General features: G+C 39.5%; 2 protein-coding genes across 5 annotated transcripts in view; one reads left to right on the top strand and one right to left on the bottom strand.

Moving 5' to 3' along the window:
- Positions 1-22,684, bottom strand: part of GLYATL2 (glycine-N-acyltransferase like 2) — a 116,325-nt gene that overhangs the window by 71,136 nt on the left and 22,505 nt on the right. For 2 of the 4 annotated variants that reach the window (XM_064364866.1, XM_064364867.1), the window contains one exon: positions 5,406-5,546. The exons of the other annotated variants lie outside the window; for them this stretch is intronic. The gene's annotated coding sequence lies outside the window, so the exon portion shown is untranslated. The remainder of the gene's footprint in view (positions 1-5,405; positions 5,547-22,684) is intronic. 4 annotated transcript variants of the gene reach the window in all.
- FAM111B (FAM111 trypsin like peptidase B) lies at positions 3,784-19,646 on the top strand. Its single transcript, XM_012471434.3, is given in 5 exon segments — positions 3,784-3,860; positions 17,683-17,963; positions 17,966-18,922; positions 18,925-19,458; positions 19,461-19,646. Coding segments are annotated over 5 exon segments (2,028 nt in total). The 3' UTR covers positions 19,640-19,646.

The following is a 22,684-nucleotide window of genomic DNA, read 5'->3' as shown; positions in this document are numbered from 1 at the left end:
TTTCCAAACACCACAAGACCCATGTAATTTAAGCAGTGATTTTAGGGAATCTCTGTATATTTGACATTAAGTTCAGAAACATGCTCATGATTATTCCATCAAAACTCTCAACTTTTACATAAACATCTGTCCTTCTACCAGTTACAAAATAATTATCACCATCACCCTTTAATCAACCATCTTCTCCCCTTCTTTGACCAGCTTCTCAAAAATAACACCCGATACTGAAGGCATCTCCTCCTATTCAGGTTCTTAGACAGTAAGACCTTCTGTTCTTACAGTAAGTAGAACAGTAAGATGTTTTCTCAAGCCCCATGCAAAGCACTTCTTTGATCATCAGTTTAGGGATGCCCGGCTTTGGAGTCTTCATCCGGAGAGTAAAATTCCGCACTCAGTAATGCGTGTCCTAGGAACCAGGACTAAGCACTGGTGGCCACTTCCTCGTCCAGGATGGCATTGTCCGTGTTCGCCAGCCCCTCCGCGAAGTTGGCTCATATGCGGGGCAGGCCAAGTCCATCTAGATGTCACGCAGACGCGGGTGCAGCCTGCTTTGGGACCTGCAGTCTGCTGAAGCCTGGGCCTCTGCATCATCCGGGTGTAGCTCTCTCTGCTGCGGCCGCCGGATCCCACCTGGATGCTAGTCCCGCCACCGCCCCCACCCCGCAGCTGCAGAACTGCAGGAACCGCCAAACACCTTGGCGGGCTATTCGCCCTGCAGCTCCCGCGGGCTCGCTGCTCCTGCTCGCAATCAAACGGCAGGGAAACTGTGAAACCGACAGGCACCTCCCATTCCCGCCCAGCTGCCGCGCTGCTCCTCTTCGTCCTTCACTAGGAGACAAGGGACGCCGCTGAGCGGGAAGGAGCCGGGCAGTGATTGCTCCTCCTCATCCTCCACTAGGAGTCAAGGACGCCGCTGAGCGGGAAGGAGCCGGGCAGTGATTGCTCCTCCTCATCCTCCACTAGGAGACAAGGACGCCGCTGAGCGGGAAGGAGCCGGGCAGTGATTGCTTAGTTTATCCTGGGAGGCGGGAGCGGGCGGTGGATTGAGTGGTGCGGGGTAGGGGTCGCTGGGGCAAATAGATGGGTCATCCGGACAAATAGGGAGCTTGGGCGGGTGGGCGCCCAGTCCCCTCGGCCCCGCCTTCCGACCCACCCGTGCGTGGGCAGGCTGGCTCTGTCATCCCTTCCAGTGGCTTCGATCACTGTCTAGAGCTTGCCAATTGCCTTCCAAAGTGGATGAGAGATGAGTCATTTCCATCCAATGAGAGAAAACAGCCTCCAGAGACTCTTCGCCCATTGGCCAGCGAGAGTGTCGATTCCCAGGCGAGCAAGGGCGCTCTTCCAGGCAGAAAAAGTTGGGCTGAGAGCGACTCCAGCAGTCTTCTCAGCACCTGCTGGAATCCGTGCGGACACGGATGGACAGACTCTCCGGTTCTTTGAGTGTTCTTTCTGGTCCTTGGTCGGACCTGGAGTTCTTAGTGGGCGGCTGGCAAGGGCAATAGGCAGAAGGACCTCAGCCCAAAGTCAAAGAGGTTTTGGATGGGGAGCTGGGCAGCTCTGCCTGTTGTGGTAATTCCTTTCCCTCCCCTCAGCTTCAAAGGCCAAGAGTTTTACTCCTGAAAAGATACTTGGGGATCCTGTGGGTGTTCCTGAAGCTCAAGAGAGTCGTTTGACCCCGTGGGTCCTTTCCCTGTCTTGCGCCCTTCGCGCCCATAGAACGAGACCAGGTTCGGTTAAGCAGAGCAGAAACTTTATTCACTGATCAAGGAATTGAGAAGGGGATCTCCTGCTCAAAGTGCCTTCTCCCCCGGGGTGTAGTGAGGGGGTGCTTTTTAAGGTCTTCTGGGCACGTAGGTGGAGACTGAGGGCAAGGATTGATAGAGAGATGGGGTTTTCCAGGAAGAGCTGAGTGTGGCAGTCTCGTACTTTCTGTTGCCCCACGACCACCACCACTACGTGTGCCTAGCAAGGTGCATTTCTTTCTGGGGCAGAGATTTCGGTATGGTAATTAGCAATGACTCAGGTTAGAGTAGCGCTGCTGAGCTCCTTTCCCATCTTGCAGCCCGGTGGTTACTGACATCCAGCCTTTATTTCTGTAAGCAAGCACAGGTTACCTTCCTAGGTTATGAGGCTTTAGGAAAGCATTGAGGTCATGCTGTGGTGACACAGGCAGTTGTTGAAACAACGTGGTGTGCATTTGAGACGGGGATTGTGGGGTGAGGCAGGTAAAAATGCAGATTCCATAGCCACACCCCGACATACTGAATCAGAGTCTGTGAGGGTGGGATCTGGAATCCTTTTTAAAAAGCTCGGAGGAGCCGATTCACAGGAACAATAAAAGTTTGATCTGAGCCAAACTCCTTAATCTAGATATGAGGAAACGGGGATTCCCTAAAAGGGGTACAGAGAGACGGTTGGAGGAAAGTTACGCTATAATAGTTTTAGGGTGGTTCTTTCATGGGAAAGAACCTGGGAAGTTTTCTCAGCTGATGCTCTAATCAGTACGCAGCTGAATACTTTAGGTGAACCCTCTTCACGTATCCGGAGTTCTCTCTCTGTTCAGGTGTCCCTCCAGGTCTATGGTCTGTGACCTCTTGTCACTTTTGGTCTCTCAGCTTTGTCTCCTCAAATCTGGAATTCCAGCTAGCTTTGCCTTGCTGCCCTTCCTTGAGACAGTGGCCTGGACTCCCTCAAGGTAGTCTGCTAGAGTGGATTGTAGGACACATTTCAATTGTCACTGTCCCTAACTGCATGATTTCCAGTTCCTTGTAAACCATTGTTTCATATATGTTGCTCTGTTTTGTTTTGTTTGTTTTCAGAATAGGGAGAAATCCAGTCCCTGTTACTCCATTTTAGCCAGAAATTCAAGGTAATGACTTTTAATGTTCCTGACTACTAGTTCTGTCATCTCTCTCACTTCTGGATCTGTCTCTTTTCGCTGATGTTTCTAGTCATTGGGGTCATATTTTTCCACTTTTTAAATGCTTGCTGATTTTTGACTAGATATCAAGCTTTGTTAATTTCATAACTTTGGGTGCCAGAAATTTTTACATTCCCCTCAACCTTCTTGACCTTTGTTCTAGTATATTGTTATTTTACATGGAAACCATTGTAGACTTTTAAAGCTTGCTTTTATTTGTTGGGTGGGACCAGGACTAGGGCTAATTTTGTCCCACCTTGGAAGCAATACCTTTCTGAGTACTCTGCCTGATACTTCATGAATTATGAAGTTATCTAGTCAGAATTTGGGAACTGAAACTTTTCACAGTCCTGTATGAGCCTCAGAAATTGCTACATCTGCTCCTTTTGGGTAGTTGTTTTCCTGCTCCTTTTCATCAGTTTCATTACACTCATGCATTGGCCAAGATGAAATCTCAAGGGATACCCACTACAGACTCTGATACTCCATGCTCCTGTAGCTCTCTTCTCCCTGGTTCTCTGCCATACAAGCTCTAGTCATCTTGGCCTCCTAAAATTCTCAGCTTGTCTTCTTAACTCAGGGAAACTGCTAGACTCTGCCTGTTTCCCCACCCTGAGATATGCCTTGGAAACTCCACACAGTACACTAGATAGCCATAGGGCTTACCTCATATGACTTCTTTCTCAGATATCAGAGACGAGGTCCCACACTACCTGATGTCCAGGGTTTGAAAGTTGTTATTTCATAGATCTTGTCTTTTTTGTTTTTTTAGACATTTCAGGTGGCAGAATAAATTCAATCCTTGGTTCTCCATCTTGTCCACTAGTAGGAGTGGAGTTAGTTATATTCTCCTTGAACTCATCATGAATTCCATGAAGACTGAAGAGAACGAGTCACTTATTGCTACAGAAGGTGACCAGAGTACTAGACCTGAAGTTTCAAAGATATATCTACTTTTTTACAACTCCTCACTGGAGTGATAGTCTAACCATAGTGCCATATGAGGTTCACGGAGATAAGTTCTTAAAGAATGATACTTACAAGCCCTTCTCTTACATTCTTTAAAATATATTTGGGGAGCTCATACACATAAGTGCTTGTGGAAAGCAAAATGAGTTAATAATGCTAAACATGTCTTTAGTTAATCAACAAGATCACTAACAAACAATATAGACACATCATGGAGAGTATAGACAGGCAAAAATAATTAGCTAATGTTTACTGAGGAAACACTGTGCACTTGGAATTGTGTCCCATCATATGGATTATCTCATTTAACACTTAATAGAACTATACAGTAGGTATTAATATCATCCTTATTTTACAAAAGAAGAAACTGAAGCTCAGCTTGCTTATAGTTGCAGAAGTAATAGACGCAGAGCAAGAATCTGAAGGTTGGCGGTCAGACTACAGAGACTGGTTTTTGAACCATACTATTTTGCTCAAAATATGCAAAATGATAATACTAAATTGAGACATGAACAAGTGATTTTAGAATACAGAGAAAAGAATGCTTAATTAGACTTAAGAAATTATAGCAGTGTCATATGAGAAAGATCTTAATGAATGAATAAACCTAAAATTGTCAAACTCATAGATGTAGAAGTGGTTGTCGGGGCTGGGAAGAGAGGAAAATGAAGGTGTTAGTCAAGGGGTACAAAGTTTACTTACACAAGGTGGTAAGTTCTAGGGATCTGTACAGCGTGGTGCTTATAGTTAATAATATTGTATACTTAAATTCTTGCTAAAATGATAGCTCTTATGTTAAGTATTCTTATTACAAAAAAATGAGGGCAGGAAGAGATTTTGGAGGTGATAGATTGATGGCATAGATTGTGGTGATAATGTATCTCCACACTCATCAAGTTGCATACATTAATTAATGCATCATTAATTATGCATTTAGTATGTCTAAAACTAATTTGTTTTTTAAAAACAATGAATAACATTTCACCAGTGTATCAAGGATGAAGGAATGGCCTGAGTAAAGTCATGTATACATGAAAGCATATTTGAAGAACAGGATATCTGCATTTGATGGTATATAAGGATAATTCAAGAATGTGGTAGGCAAATAATGCTTTCTATACTGGTAAGGTAGTGTTGTGGCAAGATCACAGTAGGCTTTGTATCAATAAGAGCTTTCCGTATTGCCAGTAAAAATATTTTCTAATTGTGAAACAATAAAATGGATTCATTGCTTCACATGAGTGGACATTCCAGAATTCAGCTGAGCTCTTAAATCAGTGGTATACAATTTCTTCAAGGACTTGTTTGTGTGTTTTGTCTCTATGTTCTGCTCTTCATGTTATACACTGGCTGGCTTTCTGTGTAGTGACAAATAGAACTGCAGTAATATCAGATGCTTTACTCTCCCGATAATAAGTCTATCCTGGTTTCCTGAAGAAACTTCTCTTTGCAATCTAATTATCTCAAGTAGCTCACCCATTCCTGCACAAAACCATGTGACTAAGAGAGCACTTACGGATATTCTTAAGCTGCCATGAATTCATTTCCATACATGTATAGCTCCAAAAAAGTGGGAGAGAGGTAGAATAGCTTACTGGAAAACAGCTGCAGTATCTTTTACTTCTTTGAATTCCATGTGTAGGCTCTGGATTTTCTTCTGTAAATAAAGGAGACATGTTTACAGACTTTATCCTTGTATTGTTTAGGAGGAGTTATTCAATTCACTTTAGACTTTGTTAAGTATTAATGTTAAAATGCTGAGGGCTATTTTTATTCAAGAGAGTTGCCACTAATCACATGTGATTATTTAAATTTAAATTCAACTTAACTAAAATCAAATTATGAAAAAGGTGAATAATACAAATTCTCAGTTGCACTAATCACATGTCAGGTACTTAAGAACCACATGTGGCTGTGGTATCAGACAGTACAGATGTAGAACATTTCGTCACTGCAGAAATTCTATTGGTCAGTACTAGTCTAGGGCATCCAATTATAGAACAGAACTAGAGTGTAAAACTGCCAAACGATTTGTGGAGAAGAAATGAAAGGGAAAAATCAAAATAAAGGAGGCAACAAAGCAAAGGAATGTAAATTTGGAAAAAGTAGAAGATACAAAATGATAGAAATGTATACAAAAAAACCCAAACCCAAATTATTCAAAAGACTTTTATTGTTTCTTTTAAATTTATTTATTTTATATACAGTAAAATTCAGTCTGTTTGGTATACAGCTCAATGGCTTATGACAAACACCTACAGTCATGTAATCAGGACCAGAATCAAGAAGCAAAGCAGTTCCATCATCCTAAATAATTCCTTGTGTGGTTCCATTACTCTAAATAATTATCTGTATTCCTCACTTATCCCTTTTCACTCCAGTCCCTGGCAACCACTAATCGGTTCATTACTCTAGTGTTGCCTTTTCCAGAATATCATGTAAACGGAACATACACTGAATCATACCCTTTGAGTCTGGCTTCTTTCACTTAGAACATTCTATTTAAGACTCATGAGTGTTGTTGCATGCATTGATAGGTTTTTTTTGATTTCTGAGTAGCATTCCACTGTGTGAATGTATCAAAATCTGTATAGCCATTCACTCACTGAAGAACATTTTAATTATTTCCAGTTTGGGGACTTTGTAAATAAAGCTGTTGGGAACATTTGCATAACAGTTTTCATATGAAGATTGGTTTTCATTTAGCTTGGATGCACCTAGCAGTGGAATTGCTGTCATGGAAAGTGAATGTTTCACTTTAAAAGAAATTGTCAAAATGTTTTTAAAATGGCCATATGATTTTGCATCCTCACTACCGATGTGCGAGAGTTCCCGTTGTTTCATGTACTTGTCAACATGAAGTTTTTCTGATTTATTCATTCTCACAGGTAGGTACTGGCATTTTTTTGTGGTATTAATTTGCGTTTTACTAATGACTAATGATTTCAGCATCTTTTCATGTTCTTATATCATCCATATCTTTGCTGAAGTGTCTATTAAAATATTTGGTCCATTTTTATACTGGTTAGTTATTGCTGAGCTTTGAGAGGGCTTTACATATTTTGGCAGTAAGTCCTTTGTCATATTGCTTTTCTCATAACATTTGCGATATTTGTTGATATTTTATCTCTCTGTGGGTTGTCTTTTCATCCTCTTAGTAGTGTTTTGGGAGGGAAAAGTTTTCAATTTTGATGAAGTTCACTTTACATATATATTTCTCTTTGTGGATCATGCTTTTGTTTTTTACATCAAAGAACTTCGCTAAATCTAAGATCACAAAAAACATTTCTAAGTTTTCTTCCAGAAGTTTTATAGTTTTAGGTTTAAGTCTACGACTGATTTTAAGTTTGTGCTTTTGTGTGTGGTGCAATATCTGGATCAAAGTTTATGTGTTTGTATAAATTGTGTTTTAATTCTGTAAAAAAATTAACTCAATTGTGGATGATTAGCATCTTAACAACAGTGAGTCTTCCAATCTTGAACAAGGTACATTCTCCATTTATTTTGCTCTTGTTTAATTTCTTTTGCTACGGGGCATCTGGGAGAATAGCAAACCTGGTGGATGAAGGCAGAGTAGGGAGTCAGGTGTTGAAGGGGCAATGTGACTGGTGCACTCACTACTCTTTCCAAGGCCACCAGACAAGGCGAGAACTAGAAAGATCAAAAGTACAAGGCACGAGTGACAGCGGTTAGTCATCCTGGTATCATGCAGCTTTAAGATTTTCCACTGAACTATGAGTGGCTCCTCCTAGCAGACTTTCTGCTATTATCTCTGGGTCTCTGGAGTGTGTGTGTACTGTCTTGCCCCTTTGACTAGAAACCCTTGCTTCCTCCACCCTCCCTAAATTCCTCAAAGGAGAGACTTCCAGCACTGGAATCTCTCTCCCCAGAAAAAGTGCTGTACAGATGGAGTCACGTCTCCATCAGGGAACCCCAGACTAAGAGCCCCCTGCAAACTGGATGGTCAAGATCAGAAGTTATTGGGACTTATGTATGCCCGATTTGACAGTCTGCTGGGAACTTTATACACATCTTATGGGAGTCTCACCATACCAGGAGGGAAATGTTTTCCAGTTTGACAGAAAACAGAGTAGAGGTATTTGTTCAGAATGCATTTGAAGCCTGAATCCTAGTTAGCAAACTTTATTGACCAGCTCCTACTTTAGGGACTGGGCATATGAAAGGGGACAGAGTCCCAGCTCTGTTGACCTCACATTTCAAAGAGGGAAAGACACGATTAAGGAAACAGACAAATAGAAACATTTAGTTACTGGATCAAGAACATACAAAGGTAATAGAAAGGGGTGAGTGCATGGCTGGGAGTGCTTCTCTGGTTGGGGAAGTGGAGAGGCCCCTGAAGAGCCCCTGCAAACACCCAAGGGAAGGCCAGACAGAATGGTGAGTGCAGAAGCACTGAGATTGGCTAGGGCTTCCTGTCCAGGGCCTGAGTGTGCAGTGTAGCTGGGACCAAGGAGAGAGGAGCTGAGCAGCCCAGGAGACGAGCAGAGAGAGGGGTGGGCAAGGGCTAAAACACTCTACCTTCATGGGCCTTGGAAAAGGGAGGATGGGAAGGTGCTTGAAGGGACAGACGAGTTGAAAGTAAAGGCTATTCCACAGGCATCCAGACTAAAGAGGAGAGGACCTGGAGTGGCCTGAGGCTGGGAGTTGGAGGGGCAGAGAGGAGAGGATGCAATGGATGAGAGTTAATGAAGGAAAAAAGAGATGGAGAATGTAGGGCTTAAACTGGAGGCCAGAGAGGGAGCAGAAATGACAAGTGGGTTTTGACCCTAAAACACAAACACTTTAGCACTGAAGGAACTTTGCCTTTTTCTTTGTTTTCTCTCATTGGCCAGGACAGTGATCACTTTGTTCATTTATTCAGTGAACATTTCTTGCAAACCTACATGTGTGGTATGTCATAGGCACCAAGGATATACCAGTGAATACAGTGATATCCTTGTTCTCTTGGAGCTTACACTATAGAGGGAAAAATAAATTGCGTGTGTGTGTGTGCATGCACATGTGCCTGTGAGTTTTGATATGGGCAGAAGGGAAAAGAGAATGGAAGAAGCTGTTTTGGAAATGGTCATAGTCAGCTTCTCTGATAAGGTGATATCTGAGACCTCAACGGAGTGAGGTGATGAGTCTTAGATGGAAATATCTTGAGGAAGAATATTGAAGACAGAGAAAGCAGAAAGTACAAAGGTTCAGAGGTGAGAGGGTGCTTGTTGACTGACCAACAGGTCTAGTGCTTGTTGATATTCATATGATAATCAGTACCTGTGTCCCTTTCATTAGACTTGGAACTCTCTAAGGAACATGCCTCAGTTTTCCTCATCAGACAGGAGTGTTCAGAGGGTTGGGATGGGGCCACTTTTCTCTCTTTCTTTATGCTATTCCTCTTTCCCCAACGCTGGTCAGACTTAGAAGTGGGGGTCAGGGAAAGACAAGAGTTGAGTCTGTTACAATCTGGAGAAAAGGTAGAGAAAGTCAAGGAATAGGAAGGTTTGGTACTAAGGCCACCACTCATACCCATGCTGTTTCTGCTTTTAACACCTGGAGGTCTCACCCTGTCATCTAGTTCCCCATATCTGCCACTGTCGTGGCATCCATCACACTAAAACTCCCTGCTTCCTGTCTTAGCAGCTACAAGTTCTTAGGCTCCTATGCAGTAGAAATTGACACAAAGCCAAGCGAGTTTCCCAGACAAGGCTTTATTAGGGGCTTATGCTTGAATACAAGGGAGACAGCATGAGAGTTCTCCAGATGGCTCCCAAAGGAAAGATCTTTTTGGTGTTTTAAGAGAGGTGACATGAAAATCATGAGCTATGTTAATATCATAACATGTGTTGGGTGGAGTGTAGAGTGTTCAGGAGCAGTGAGAATTCATGTTAGTATTTATATCACATGATGAAAAAATGGTGAATAAGTAAGTCCCTCCCTGGGTGAGGATTTTCATATTATAATGAGGCAAGGGGTAAAGATTAGGCATTCTTCTGGTCCTGTGTGCTCCCAGGTGATAGGGTTAACGCCCTTGAATGAGATTTATGGTAGAATGCTTCTTATCTTAGTTTCTTTAAGGTCTGCCAGTCAGTGAGGAAGGCAGCAGTGGAAGGGCAAGGTCTGGTAGTCAGTGGTTGTGGAAAAATGCATTATTGGGGGTGGAGGCAGAGTCCCGTTCCTACTCTGTCTCACTAGGATATTTACCTCTTGGTGCATTCTTTGCCTCTCTGGCTATCCTGCCAGGGTTGGGAGTAATCTCACTGTGCGAGTGTTGTGGATGTGGTCGGTTCAGCTCTACTCCAAGGCCTCGAGACTGAGGAGGTACCTAGGAGACTCCAGAATCTTAGAATCTCAGATCAGATTCCACCTAGACTCTGGCTCATGTCCTGGGCCTTAGTCACTTCCTCCTTATTGTTCCTCAGTCATTTCTGTTTCTCTAGCTATCTTGCTGACAGAATATGTTGTTCTAAATTCTGCTGATTCAAAACTTCTGTTCTTACCAACAAAGCATAACAGGCATCTCCAAATATGCCTGTCCACACATGGACTCTTAGAAGGCATACAGTGAGTGCAGATTACCCATGAAATGCTGCATCCCAGAATGTCCTTCCCACAGAGCATTCCAGGTCTCAGTGAAGGGACCTTCAACAGAGCCAGGTCCTCCTTTCCCATGTGAGCCCCTCTTCTGGGGCCCAGAGCTATACAAGAAAGAGTGACTGGCTTCTGGGACTCCTGCCTGAGGATAAGGCAGTTGGGAGACATCAAGGGAAGGCCTCAGAGTAAAGAGGAGCTAAGCTAGCTGGGGCTGGCCAGCTGCTCTTTGCCTTTACTCAGGGGTTCTCAAAGCCTGGCCCTTAGGCCAGCAGGATCAACACAAACTGAAACTTCACCCCAGACATACTCAGTCACATCCTCTGGGTTAAGCCCCAGCAATCTGTGTTTCAAGAAACTCCGGGGTGATTCTGATGCAGAGTGGTGACAAGAACTCAGACCCAGACTGGGACTATGAGGCAGGTTGAGTCCTGGCTGTCTAGTAGACACTGAATGTGAGAGGCCATGGACAAAGCCCTTCCATTTCTCCATTTGTCAAGCCCTAGGATGTTTACCAGGTCTCTGAGGCAGTGACAGAACAAGGTGAACATCTCAATGGGAGATGCACATCTCAATGGGAGATGCACAATTGTAACCTTCCCTCTTTCTCACTCTAGAGGGAAAACAAATTAAGTGCAGTTGCTTTGAATGTCTTTGGGTAAAATCACAGGGGATCTGCCTGCCTCTCTGAATGAGCCAGATAATTTGATTTACCCTATTTAGTTAGAGATCTTGCTATACCTTAAGCAGAAAAGCTACCACCACTACCACATACTTTCCCACAACCTTGGAAAGGAAGAGACGTTTTAGTTGTAATTTTCTATCCCTAGACCCTCCTCCCTCTTCCACTCTTTTTTGGCATGGGGACTTTTCTGTACTGCCTCCCTAAGAACTCAGGTCCCATGAAAGTGTAGAAAGAACAATTACATTTTGTCTGGCATGTTTGCTTTTTTGATAGTTTCTGAAGAGATTAGGAGGAGGCCAGGTTTTTACATCCTCCTTTAGGGATGCAAGTACGATTACCCGAAAAGTTTTCACTTCCTTCACACTTACCAAGGGTCCCCATAAGAGCCTAGACTTTCACATATATTATCTCACTTACCAACCACAGCTCAGATATGTTAAACAAGTTGCCCAAGGTCACACAGTGGGTGGTAAATGTAGCAGAGCCTAGGTGTGTGCTTCCTCCCTCTGGACCTTACCACCTCTCACAGAGGCTTCACAGGGTAAGATGGGACTGACACTGAATCCTCAGGCCACTTAGTACCTTGTTCTGGCCTTCAAGGAATCTGCACCCCAGGCAAAGCCTTCCTCAAGGTTTGGGAGTGAGGGAGTGACTCCCCAATCCTCCTGTCACCAGTGGAGGGTCTTGACTACAAGTTGTCCTGGTTCTTGGCATTTTAAAGAAGGAATTTGTAAAAAAACAAACAAAGCAACAAAAGAATGAAACAACAAAAGCACAGATTTATTGAAATGAAAGTACACTCCACGGAGTGGGAGCAGGCTTGAGCAAGGGGCTCAAAAGCACTGGTTACAGAATTTTCTGGGGTTTAAATATCCTCTAGAGTCTTTTCATTGGTTACTTTATTTAACCGTATGTGAATGAAGTAGTGGTCCACAACCAGTTTGATTGGTTGCAGGAGGGGAGCAACCAGAGGTACTTTCCATTTTTCATCTGCAATGCAGTGGAAAGCAGGAATTGGGGCCATGATTTGCAAAGGGAGTAGCCTCTGATTCTTTTGTTACTTGATTGTGGAGAGGTGGGATTTTCCTTTTGATTCAATTCTAGGAAGTGAGGGTGAATCATCCTTAGGTTTCCTGCCTCCAGATCCTGTTCTTCTGCCTCACTCCTTCAGTCCTGGGGCATCCTTCTCCTGGCCAGCCTGTTCCTTCCCTTGGCTCCCAGGTTGTTTAATTTCCTATGATATTTTTTAGGACAAAACTCTTGCACATCTTGTTAAGTTTTCTACATAGATTACCTGTCATCTGTGAATTATGATAATTGTATTAATTTCTTTCTGATTCAGATGCCTTTTATTTATTTCTTTTTTTAATTGCCCTGGCTTAAACTCCCAGCAGAATTGTGAATAGAATCTGCCAGAGCAGACAGCCTTGCCTTTTTTTTAGTCTTGGGAATGCATTCAAACCTATACCATTAAGTATGATGTTACCTGTAAGTTTTTTGTTAACTGTTCCTCATGAGATTGAAGAAGTTCCCTTTTATTCCTAGGTTGCAGGTATTCTTATTAGAAATAGATCTTAGGTTTACCAAATGCTGTTTATGTGTCTATTGAGATGATTCTATGTATATAGAGAAATTTTAATTATTCTAAATGGTTTATTACAGTGACATAGTTTTCAAAAGTTAAACCAAACTTGAATTCCTGGCATTTACCTATTAGTTCTTGCATTTATTCTTATATTGGCATGTAATCTTCTTTTCTTGTAATGTTTTTCCTGTATATAATGGAGATATGTTTCCCTATTGCTGAGGCAATATTCTTTTCAGTATTGTACTCAATGCCCCATGAATTATGATGTTTTCCCTATGCCTGGTGGGAACAACAACTATTCCCAGCCCTGTAAGAGCTCCAGGGATTGTTCCTTCTAATCTTTTTGGATAGATGGTTTCCCTGACTTAGGTGATTTCCTCACATGCATATACTGATCACTACTCATCTGAAGACTCATGGGGACCCTCTCCTGCCCTTTGAAAGCTAAGTCCATTGGCTTCCAGAACTCAGTTACTTTTTCTCTATTCATTTGCTACTGAGCTTTGCCTGGATTCTTTTCCTGGCACAGTGGCCTAGAGCTTCTCCTCAGGCAGTAAGCTGGGGCAATCAGAGAGTTTGCATCTTTTTTTTTTTTTCTGTTTCTCAAGTATCACTGTCCTTCCTTGACTAATGATCAATGCCTTGGAAACCATTTTGTTTATTTTGTCTATTTTGCCAGGTCTTGCAGGCAGCAGTGTAAATTAGTTCTATGTTATTCCATGGTGGCCAGAGTAGAAGCTCAGGAAGCTGCTTTTTAAATTTTTCAAGAGGCTTTAATTTTAATTAGTGGAAATTATGGGCTATAATGGGCTTACTTTACCTTGGCTGCCCGTATTAATATCAAATATATAAATATAAATATACCAGAAGGCTTCTTAGTTAGATTAATGGCATCTTCAAAAATCTCACAGGGAACATCATGTTAAATAATGAATCATTACAAGTATTTCCTTTACAATAAAGGAGAATAGAGAAGTGCTCACTATTGTTGCCTTTATTTAGCTGGTAAATAAAATTTATTTTAGCCAATGCAATGTGATAAGAAAAATTAGTAAAAGATAATATTTGATGATTGAAAAGAAGAGAACAAAGCATATCATGAAATATCCACAGTTGATATCATTATCTATTTTTGAAATCTAAAAGATTTATAGATAAAATATAATGATTGTAATGTAGCAAATTGGCTAGATTTAACATTGATATTTACAAAATGATGGATTTAGCTTAGTAAGCAATATCAGAAAATGTGGTAGCCCAAAATTATTTTATGATACGTAGAGAAATATTTACCTAGGAATAAATGTAAAAATGAATTGTTAGCCATTTATGGAGAAAATTATTTTGTTAAAGACATGAAAAGGAAACATAAATCAATGTCAAGATACACTAATGAGTAGGAAAACTCAAAATTAAAACAGTGTTTGGTAAATATATGGAAAAATATACCATTCGAACAGAGCAGAGAGAGTAGAGACAGACTCACAAATTCTATGAAAATATATTTGTATTAGTTTGTGCTATGGCATGAATCTTTGTGTCCTCCACAATTCATATGTTTAAATCCTAATCTCTATGATGATGGCATTATGAGATGGGGCTTTGGTGGGTGATTAGATCATGAGGGCTCTACATCATGTATTTTGTTACAAAATCCAGACTAGACAGTCTCTTAGGAGTAATAAAGTACCACAGACTGTACGGCTTAAACAACAAAACTGCATTGTCTCATGGTTCTGGAGGTTCAAAGTCCAAGGTCAAGATGTCAGCAGAGTTGGTGACCTGTTAGGGCTGGGAGGGAAAGATCTGTTCCAGGACTCTCTCCTTGGCTTGTAGTTGGCCATGTTTTTCCTATGGCTCTTTACATCATCTTCCCTCTGTGTGTCTCTGTCTCTACGTCTAAAATTCCCCCTTTTTAAGGAAATTAGGGGTATTGGATTAGGGGCCCATCCTACTGCAGTGTGACCTCACCTTAACTAAGTATATTAACAAGAACTGTATAGCCAAATAAGGTCACATTTTGAGGTAGTAGGGGTTAGGATTATAACGTGAATTTTGAGGGGACACAGTTCAACCTGTAACAATCTTATGTGACAAAACTGGCAGTACAGATCAGTAGAGAAAGAATGAACAATGCAGTCAGTATTGCTGTAGTAATTAGTTATCCACATGCAAAAAATAAAAAGTGGTACTTACTTCAAGCTATATACAAAAGATAATTCCAGATTAAAAACTTGAATGGTAAAAGCAAACCTTTACAATTTTTAGAAAAAAAAGAATATATCTTATGAAAGGTGTTCTAATGACATAAAAAGATTAGTAAATTTGACAACATTAAAATTAACAACTCCTGTTTTTTATGACACCTGAGAATGAAAAATCAAGAAGAAACTCAGAATATGTTTAACACAAATGCTGAATAAGCAATTTGTGTCTAGAATATTTAAAGTACTTCAGAATCAATAATAAAGAGAAAAATAATCCAGTAGAAGAATGAACAAAAGACATAAACAAGCATTGTAGAGACTGAAGCGTGAAAAAGGATTCAATCCCTTTAGTAATTAGGAAACTACTGTTTAAACCCTCAATAAGATGATATTCACACCAACAACATTGGGAAGCATTAAAATATGGATAATACCAAGCTTTGATGAAGACAAAGAATAATGAGAACTCTCATTTCTAACTGGTGGGAGTGCAAGGTGGAACAACATTGTAAAATAATATGGCAATATATATTAAACCATTTTGTAAAATAATATGGCAATATATATTATAATAAAGGGGATTACACAGTTTCTCTTCTTGCTCTCCTATTGCCTCATGTTTTCAAATATTTATGGCTCAAATCTATTTCTGAAGTTGAGCAGTTCTATTTCTAAGTATATTCTTGAGAGACACCCTTGCATGCATGCACCAGGAAACATATTCGAGAATATCATAGCAAAACTTGCCACTGCTTTTAGTAGAAAAACCCCAGAAATAATAGAAATGTGCATAAACAGTTGATTTCTTCAGTAAATTCTCTCTAAATGTAAAAGTTGATACAGAACTTCATCAGCTAGGATGAACCTCAAAAAAAAGTGGTGCAAATCACAGAACACATTCAGCTGGATGTGTTTATATAAAATCAAAACAAGCCAAATGAAACAATGTATACCCTTCATCTCTTATATGCTGTTTTAAGAAACTATAAAACATATTATATATGCAAAAGCAGTTGGTGACACCTTATATTTCATATAATAAACATCCACGTATCTCCTTCCCAACTTAAAAAGTAACACACTACAAATCATTAGAGGCATAGTGTGTCTCTCCATCTTATCTCCCTTTCTCATTCTCATGAATAACCACTAAATCTGAATTTGTTTTAAAACTATCATTGCCTTACACTTATTTAGGGGCATATACATATATAGTAAAAGCTGAGGACTATTCACAGGATACTAGCTTGGGTCCTCAAATGGGTAATGACAACATTATCAGATTCAGGAACACAGGAAGAGGGACACAATGAAATTTGTAACTCTGGTTTTGAAGGGATTAACAGTGAAATGCCTCTGATGTATCCAAGAGTAGATGTCAAAGAGGCAACGAAATATTAATATCTGGAGCTTAGATGAGAGGTCAGTGTTACAGAGATAGATTTGGGCAATAAATATTTGAAAACATGAGGTGATAGGAGAGCACCAAGACAAAAAGGAAATCACCGTTCCTAAAAGCTAGGCTTATTCCCTTGCACCTACCTACTAAATGATCCAAGCCCAGCTGTCCCTCCTGATTTTACTCTCCAGGCTTATTCCTCTATTCATGTAGACTAGATCCAGTACTTTGGGCTTCACCATGATTTCCTTCTAAGTTATGTTGACTCCTGTCATATAATATTTTTTACATATAATATTTTTCACCAAAATATATTTTCTTAGTACTATCAAAACCATTGACAGAACAGCAACTAAACAGATTTTTAATGGGAATTTTTGAAAGGTGATGTTTCAAATATCCAAAAGATAAATTAAGTAAATCCAACTTTACTAGTAAGTGAATAAATGTGCATTCTAAAAACATTCAAATTAGATAGAATTTCATCTATCAATTGACAAACATTTAAAATGGAAACACTGAAATCATTTTAAGAAATCAATCATAGGATTGAGGTTGGTCTCCTTGAGCAGCTGGAGAGAAGGGACAGGGTGAGTTGATAAAATTCTCTGGGAGGCGGAATATATGTTGCAAAATATTTTTATATCCTTAGTTGCAGTATTTCCACTGCTGGGAATATGACCTAGGGAAATATTTAGATGTGCAGACAAAAAAAAATGTCATATTTGTAGAAAGTTTCATCATAGTTAGACTAAAATATGATAGAAATAATCTAAATATTCAGCACTGAAAGAATGGATTACAAATTATTATACAGTGAAATATTCTATAGCCCCTCAATTTGTGGTTTTAAAGGTTGCTTAATGACACAAAGAGTGACAGATTGCTTAATGAAAAATAAACTCATACACAACATAGTATTTAAGAACCAATGTAGGGCCATTTCTGATCCATTTCGAGTTAGGTATAAAGTAGGAGTCCAACTCATTTCTTTGCATCTGGATATCCAGTTATTCTAGCACTATTTGTTACAAAGATGATTACTTCCACCCATTAAATGGTCTTAGAACCATTGTGGAAAATCAGAGTTCTATTTTTAAAATCAAAAAACAAAATCAAGGTATACAGGGGAAAAAAAATAAAAATAAAATGTAGAATGAGTATCTCTGGAAATAGAACAGTGATTGATTTTTTTTCTCCATTTTTGTTAGCCATTATATTATCCAATTCTTATTCATAATATCTATTAGTTCTATCATTAGAAAAAATATAAAACATTATTAAAGGTGATTCTTTTTCACCTCTTTAATCTTTTCTTTTTAAGGATACTGTGATAAAGCAGACATGTGCTGACACACCTGTTGATCGTTGTCTATCTGGCATAAGAGAGTGTAGCAACACCTTTAAGCTTAAAAGTGAAGTCAACAAGCATGAAACAGCCCTGGAAATTCAGAATCCAAATTTGAACAATAGAGAATGTTGTTTCACCTTCACTTTGAATGAAAACTCCAGAAAATTAGACCATAGTGTGTTTACAGCATATGGTAAACCCAGTGAGAGTATCGACTCAGCTCTGAGTGCTAATGAGCATTTCAGTGAGAGGACATATTATGTCAATGTGAAAATCCAAACATGGAATGCATTCTTTTCTATGTTGTTGCTATTGGAAGGACAATAAAGAAGATTATTAAGATCAAGGAACTTCATGAAAAAGAAAGTAAACTTTGTATTTATGCCTTGAAGGGTGAGACTATTCAAAAAGCCTTATGCAAGGATGGCCGATTTTGGTCTGACATAGATGAATTTAAATGGAAACTAATGGAAGGTCATAAGAAAATTTATGGAAAACAGTCCATTGTGGATGAATTATCTGGAAAAGTCTTAGAAATGGACATTTCAAAAAAAGAAACATTACAAAAGAAAGGCATCCATAAAAAAATTAAACAGAATGAAAATGCCACTGATGAAATTAATCACCAGAGTCTGGTCCACAGACAAGAGAAAGATGGAGAGACTGAAGATGTAGAACACAGCAGAGAGAAAATTATCCCACCTCAGAATCTAGGGCATGATATTAAAGGTAAAACTCGCCAGACAATTCCCAGAATTAGAATTTATTACATTTATAGTTTGGGCAGAAAATATAGGAAAATAACATCACAAGTTAAGCAGAGGCCACATCAGGGTAGGCAGTATGCTATTAATCTGGGTGTCCAAAAGGAGACAACTAACCTCTTAGAGAATATGCAAATGTTGAATGAAACCATAATGCCTCAGTATCCAAATTTTAAAGAGGAGGCACAGTGGGTGAGAAAATATTTTTGGGAAGAACGGAAGAGAATGAATCTTTCAGCATTTAAGCAATTCAACATACATAAAAAGTTCTTTGGAAAAATTACTGCAAATTCTATTTCAGTTGCAACTTGTGAACAACTTACTTATCTTAGCAAGTCAGTTGGGTTCCTGGAATGGGACAATAATGGAAACACAGGCAATGCTACTTGCTTTGTCTTCAATGGTGGTTATATTTTCACCTGTCGACATGTTGTAGAACTTATGGTGTTAAAAACACAGATCAAAGTTTGTGGCTACACATAATTAGCCAATGTGCAAAGGTAACCTTCACTTACAAAGAGTTCAGCCCTACTGGTGACAACTGGTTTTTTATTGAACCATGGCTTAAAATGTCTGATGAAACTCTAGATTATGCCATTTTAAAACTAAATGAAAATGGAAATGCATTTCCTCCAGGCCTATGGCAACAAATTTCTCCTCAACCATCTACTGGTTTGATTTATTTCATTGGTCATCCCAAAGGCTAGATCAAGAAAATAGATGGTTGTGCTGTGGTTCCTGTAAATGAATGATTGCAAAAATATCCAAATCATTGTCAAGAGGGGTGGGTAGATCTCTATGGTACCAACAGTAATATGTGCCCTATGTTTACCCAAAGAAGTTTCCTATCAGAGGTTTGGAACAAACAAATGCTTAATTATGATACTTGTTTCTCTGATGGATCCTCAGGCTCCCCAGTGTTCAATGCATCTGGAAAATTAGTTGCTTTGCATACCATTGGGCATTTTTATAAACATGGATATAAGTGTATGCCCTTATTGAATTTGGTTATTTTATGGATTCTATTCTTTGTGATATTAAAGAGACAAATGAGAGCTTGTATAATTTATTAAATGATGAGAAACTTGAGACTTACAATCAAGAGAAAAATAAACAAGAATCATCACTTCAAGATCATCAGATTGAACCCATGGAATGTTAGAAAAAAGATGCTGTCTTCAAGAAAATATGCCAATAATTTTTGGCAAAGATTTCATGACAAAAACACTTAAAGCAATTTTAACAAAACTAAAAATTGGCAAATGATAGCAAATTAAAGCTACTGCAGAGCAAAAGAAACTATCAACAGGGTAAACACACAACTTACAGAATGAGAGAAAACATTTGCAAACTAAGCATCCAGTAAAGATCTAATATTCAAAATCCATTAGAAACTTAAATAGATTAACAAGCAAAAAACAAGCAACCCCATTAAAAAGTGGGTAAAGGACATGAACAGACACTTTTCAAAAGAGGACATACATGTGGCCAACAAGCATATGAAAAAATACCAAATATCGTTAGTCATTAGAGAAATGCAAACTGACAAAATGTCATCACACTAATCAGAATGGCTGTTATTAACATGTCAAAAAATAACAGATGCTAGCACAGTTGCAGAGAAAGAGGAATGCTTACACACTGCTGGTGGGAATGTAAATTAGTTCAGCTATTGTGGAAAGCAGTTTTGTGATTTCTCAAGGAACTTAAAACAGCTACCATTCAACTCAGCAGTCTCACTCCTGAGTATATACCCAAAGGCATATAAAGTGTTCTACCTTAAAGACAGAGGCACATATATGTCCATTGCAGCACTATTCACACTAGCAAAGACATGGAATCAACCTAAATGCCCATCAGTGGTAGACGGGATAAAGAAAATATGACACATACACACCATAGCATACTACACTAGCTAGAGCAATCAAGCAAGAAAAAGAAATAAAGGGTATTCAATTAGAAAAGGAGGAAGTCAAACTGTCTCTATTTGCAGATGACATGATTGTATATCTAGAAGACCCCATCGTCTCAGCCCAAAATCTTCTCAAACTGATAAGCAACTTCAGCAAACTCTCAGGATACAAAATCAATGTGCAGAAATCACAAGCATTCCTATGTACCAATAACAGACAAACAGAGAGCCAAATCAAGAGTGAACTCCCATTCACAATTGATACGAAGAGAATAAAATACCTAGGAACACAACTAACAAAGGATGTAAAGGAACTCTTCAAGGAGAACTACAAACCACTGCTCAATGAAATAAGAGAGGACACAAACAGATGGAAAAACATTCCGTGCTCATGGTTAGGAAGAATTAATATCGTGAAAATGGCCATACTGCCCAAAGTAATCTATAGATTCAATGCTATCCCCATCAAGCTACCATCACCTTCTTCACCTGGAAAAAAACACTTTAAACTTCATATGGAATCACAAGAGAGCCCTCATAGCCAAGACAATCCTAAATAAAAAGAACAAAGCTGGAGGCATCATACTGCTGGACTTCAAACTATACTACAAGGCTACAGTAATCAAAACAGCATGGTACTGGTACCAAAATAGAGACATAGACCAATAGACATAGACATAGACAGAGACCCCAGAAGAAACACCACACATCTACAATCATCTGATCTTTGACAAACCTGACAAAAACAAGCAATGGGGAAAGGATTCCCTGTTTAATAAATGACGTTGGGAAAACTGGCTAGCAATGTGCAGAAAGCAGAAACTGGACCCCTTCCTGACACCTTACACTAAAATTAAACCCCAGATGGATTAAAGATTTAAACATAAAACCTAACCCCATAAAAACGCTAGGAGAAAACATATGCAAAACCATCCAGGACATAGACATAGACAAGGACTTCATGACTAAAACACCAAAAGCAATGGCAATAAAAGCCAAGATAGACAAATGGGATCTAATTAAAATTTAGAGCTTCTGCACAGCTACAAAAACCATCATTAGAGTGAATGGGCAGCCAACAGAATGGGAAAAAAGTTTTACAATCTACTCATCTGATAAAGGGCTAATATCCAGAATCTACAAAGAACTAAAACAGACATACAAGAAAAAAACAAACCCATTCAAAAGTGGGAGAAGGATATGAACAGATGCTTTTCAAAAGAAGATATATATGAGGTCAACAAACATGAAAAAATGCTCATCATCACTGGTCGTTAGAGTAATGCAAATCAAAACCACACTGAGATATCATCTCATGCCAGTTAGAATGGCGATCATTAAAAAATCTGGAGACAACAGATGCTGGAGAGGATGTGGAGAAATAGGAACACTCTTACACAATTTGTGGGAGTGTAAATTATTTCAGCCATTGTAGAAAACAGTGCGGCGATTTCTCAAGGATTTAGAAATAGAAATTCCATTTGATCCAGCAATCTCATTACTGGGTATATACCCAAAGAACTATAAATTGTTCTACTATAAAGACGCATGCACACGTATGTTCATTGCAGCCCTGTGTACAACAGCAAAGACCTGGAACCAACCCAAATGCCCATCAATGATAGACTGGACAAAGAAAATGTGGTACATATACACCATGGAATACTACACAGCCATAAAAAACAATGAGTTTTTGTCCTTTGAAGGGATGTGGATGAATCTGGAAACCATCATTCTCAGCAAACTAACACAAGAACAGAAAGCCAATACCATATGTTCTCATTCATAGGTGGATGTTGAACAATGAGAACACATGGACTCAGGGAGAGGAGCATCACACACTGGGAGCATTTGGGGGGGTAGGGGAGAGAGCAGGGGATGGGGAGGGTGGGGAGGGATAACATGGGGAGAAATTACAGATATAGTATGCACCTAAAGTAAAATAAATAAAATTTTTTTTTAAAAAAAGGGCAAGATCATGCCCTTTACAGCAACATGGATGGAGCTAGAGGCCATTATCCTAAGTGAACTAATACAGGAACAGAAAGCCAAGTATTGCATGTTCTCTCATATGTGGAAGCTAAATATTGAGTACACTTGGACACAAAGAAGAGAACAACAGATATAGGACCTACTTGAGGGTGGAGGATGGGAGGAGGGTGAAGAATTAAAAACTACCTGTGGGGTACTATGCTTATTACCTAGGTGATGAAATAATCTGAACACCAAACCCTGGTGACATGTAATTTACCTTTATAACAAAATTGCACATGGACTCTTGAACCTAAATAAAAG

This window comes from Aotus nancymaae, unplaced genomic scaffold, assembly GCF_030222135.1.
Source record: "Aotus nancymaae isolate 86718 unplaced genomic scaffold, 86718_ANA_hifiasm-v0.15.2.pri h1tg000059l, whole genome shotgun sequence".
Classification (NCBI taxonomy): Eukaryota; Metazoa; Chordata; class Mammalia; order Primates; family Aotidae; genus Aotus; species Aotus nancymaae.
This window is presented reverse-complemented; position numbering and strand designations above follow the sequence as displayed.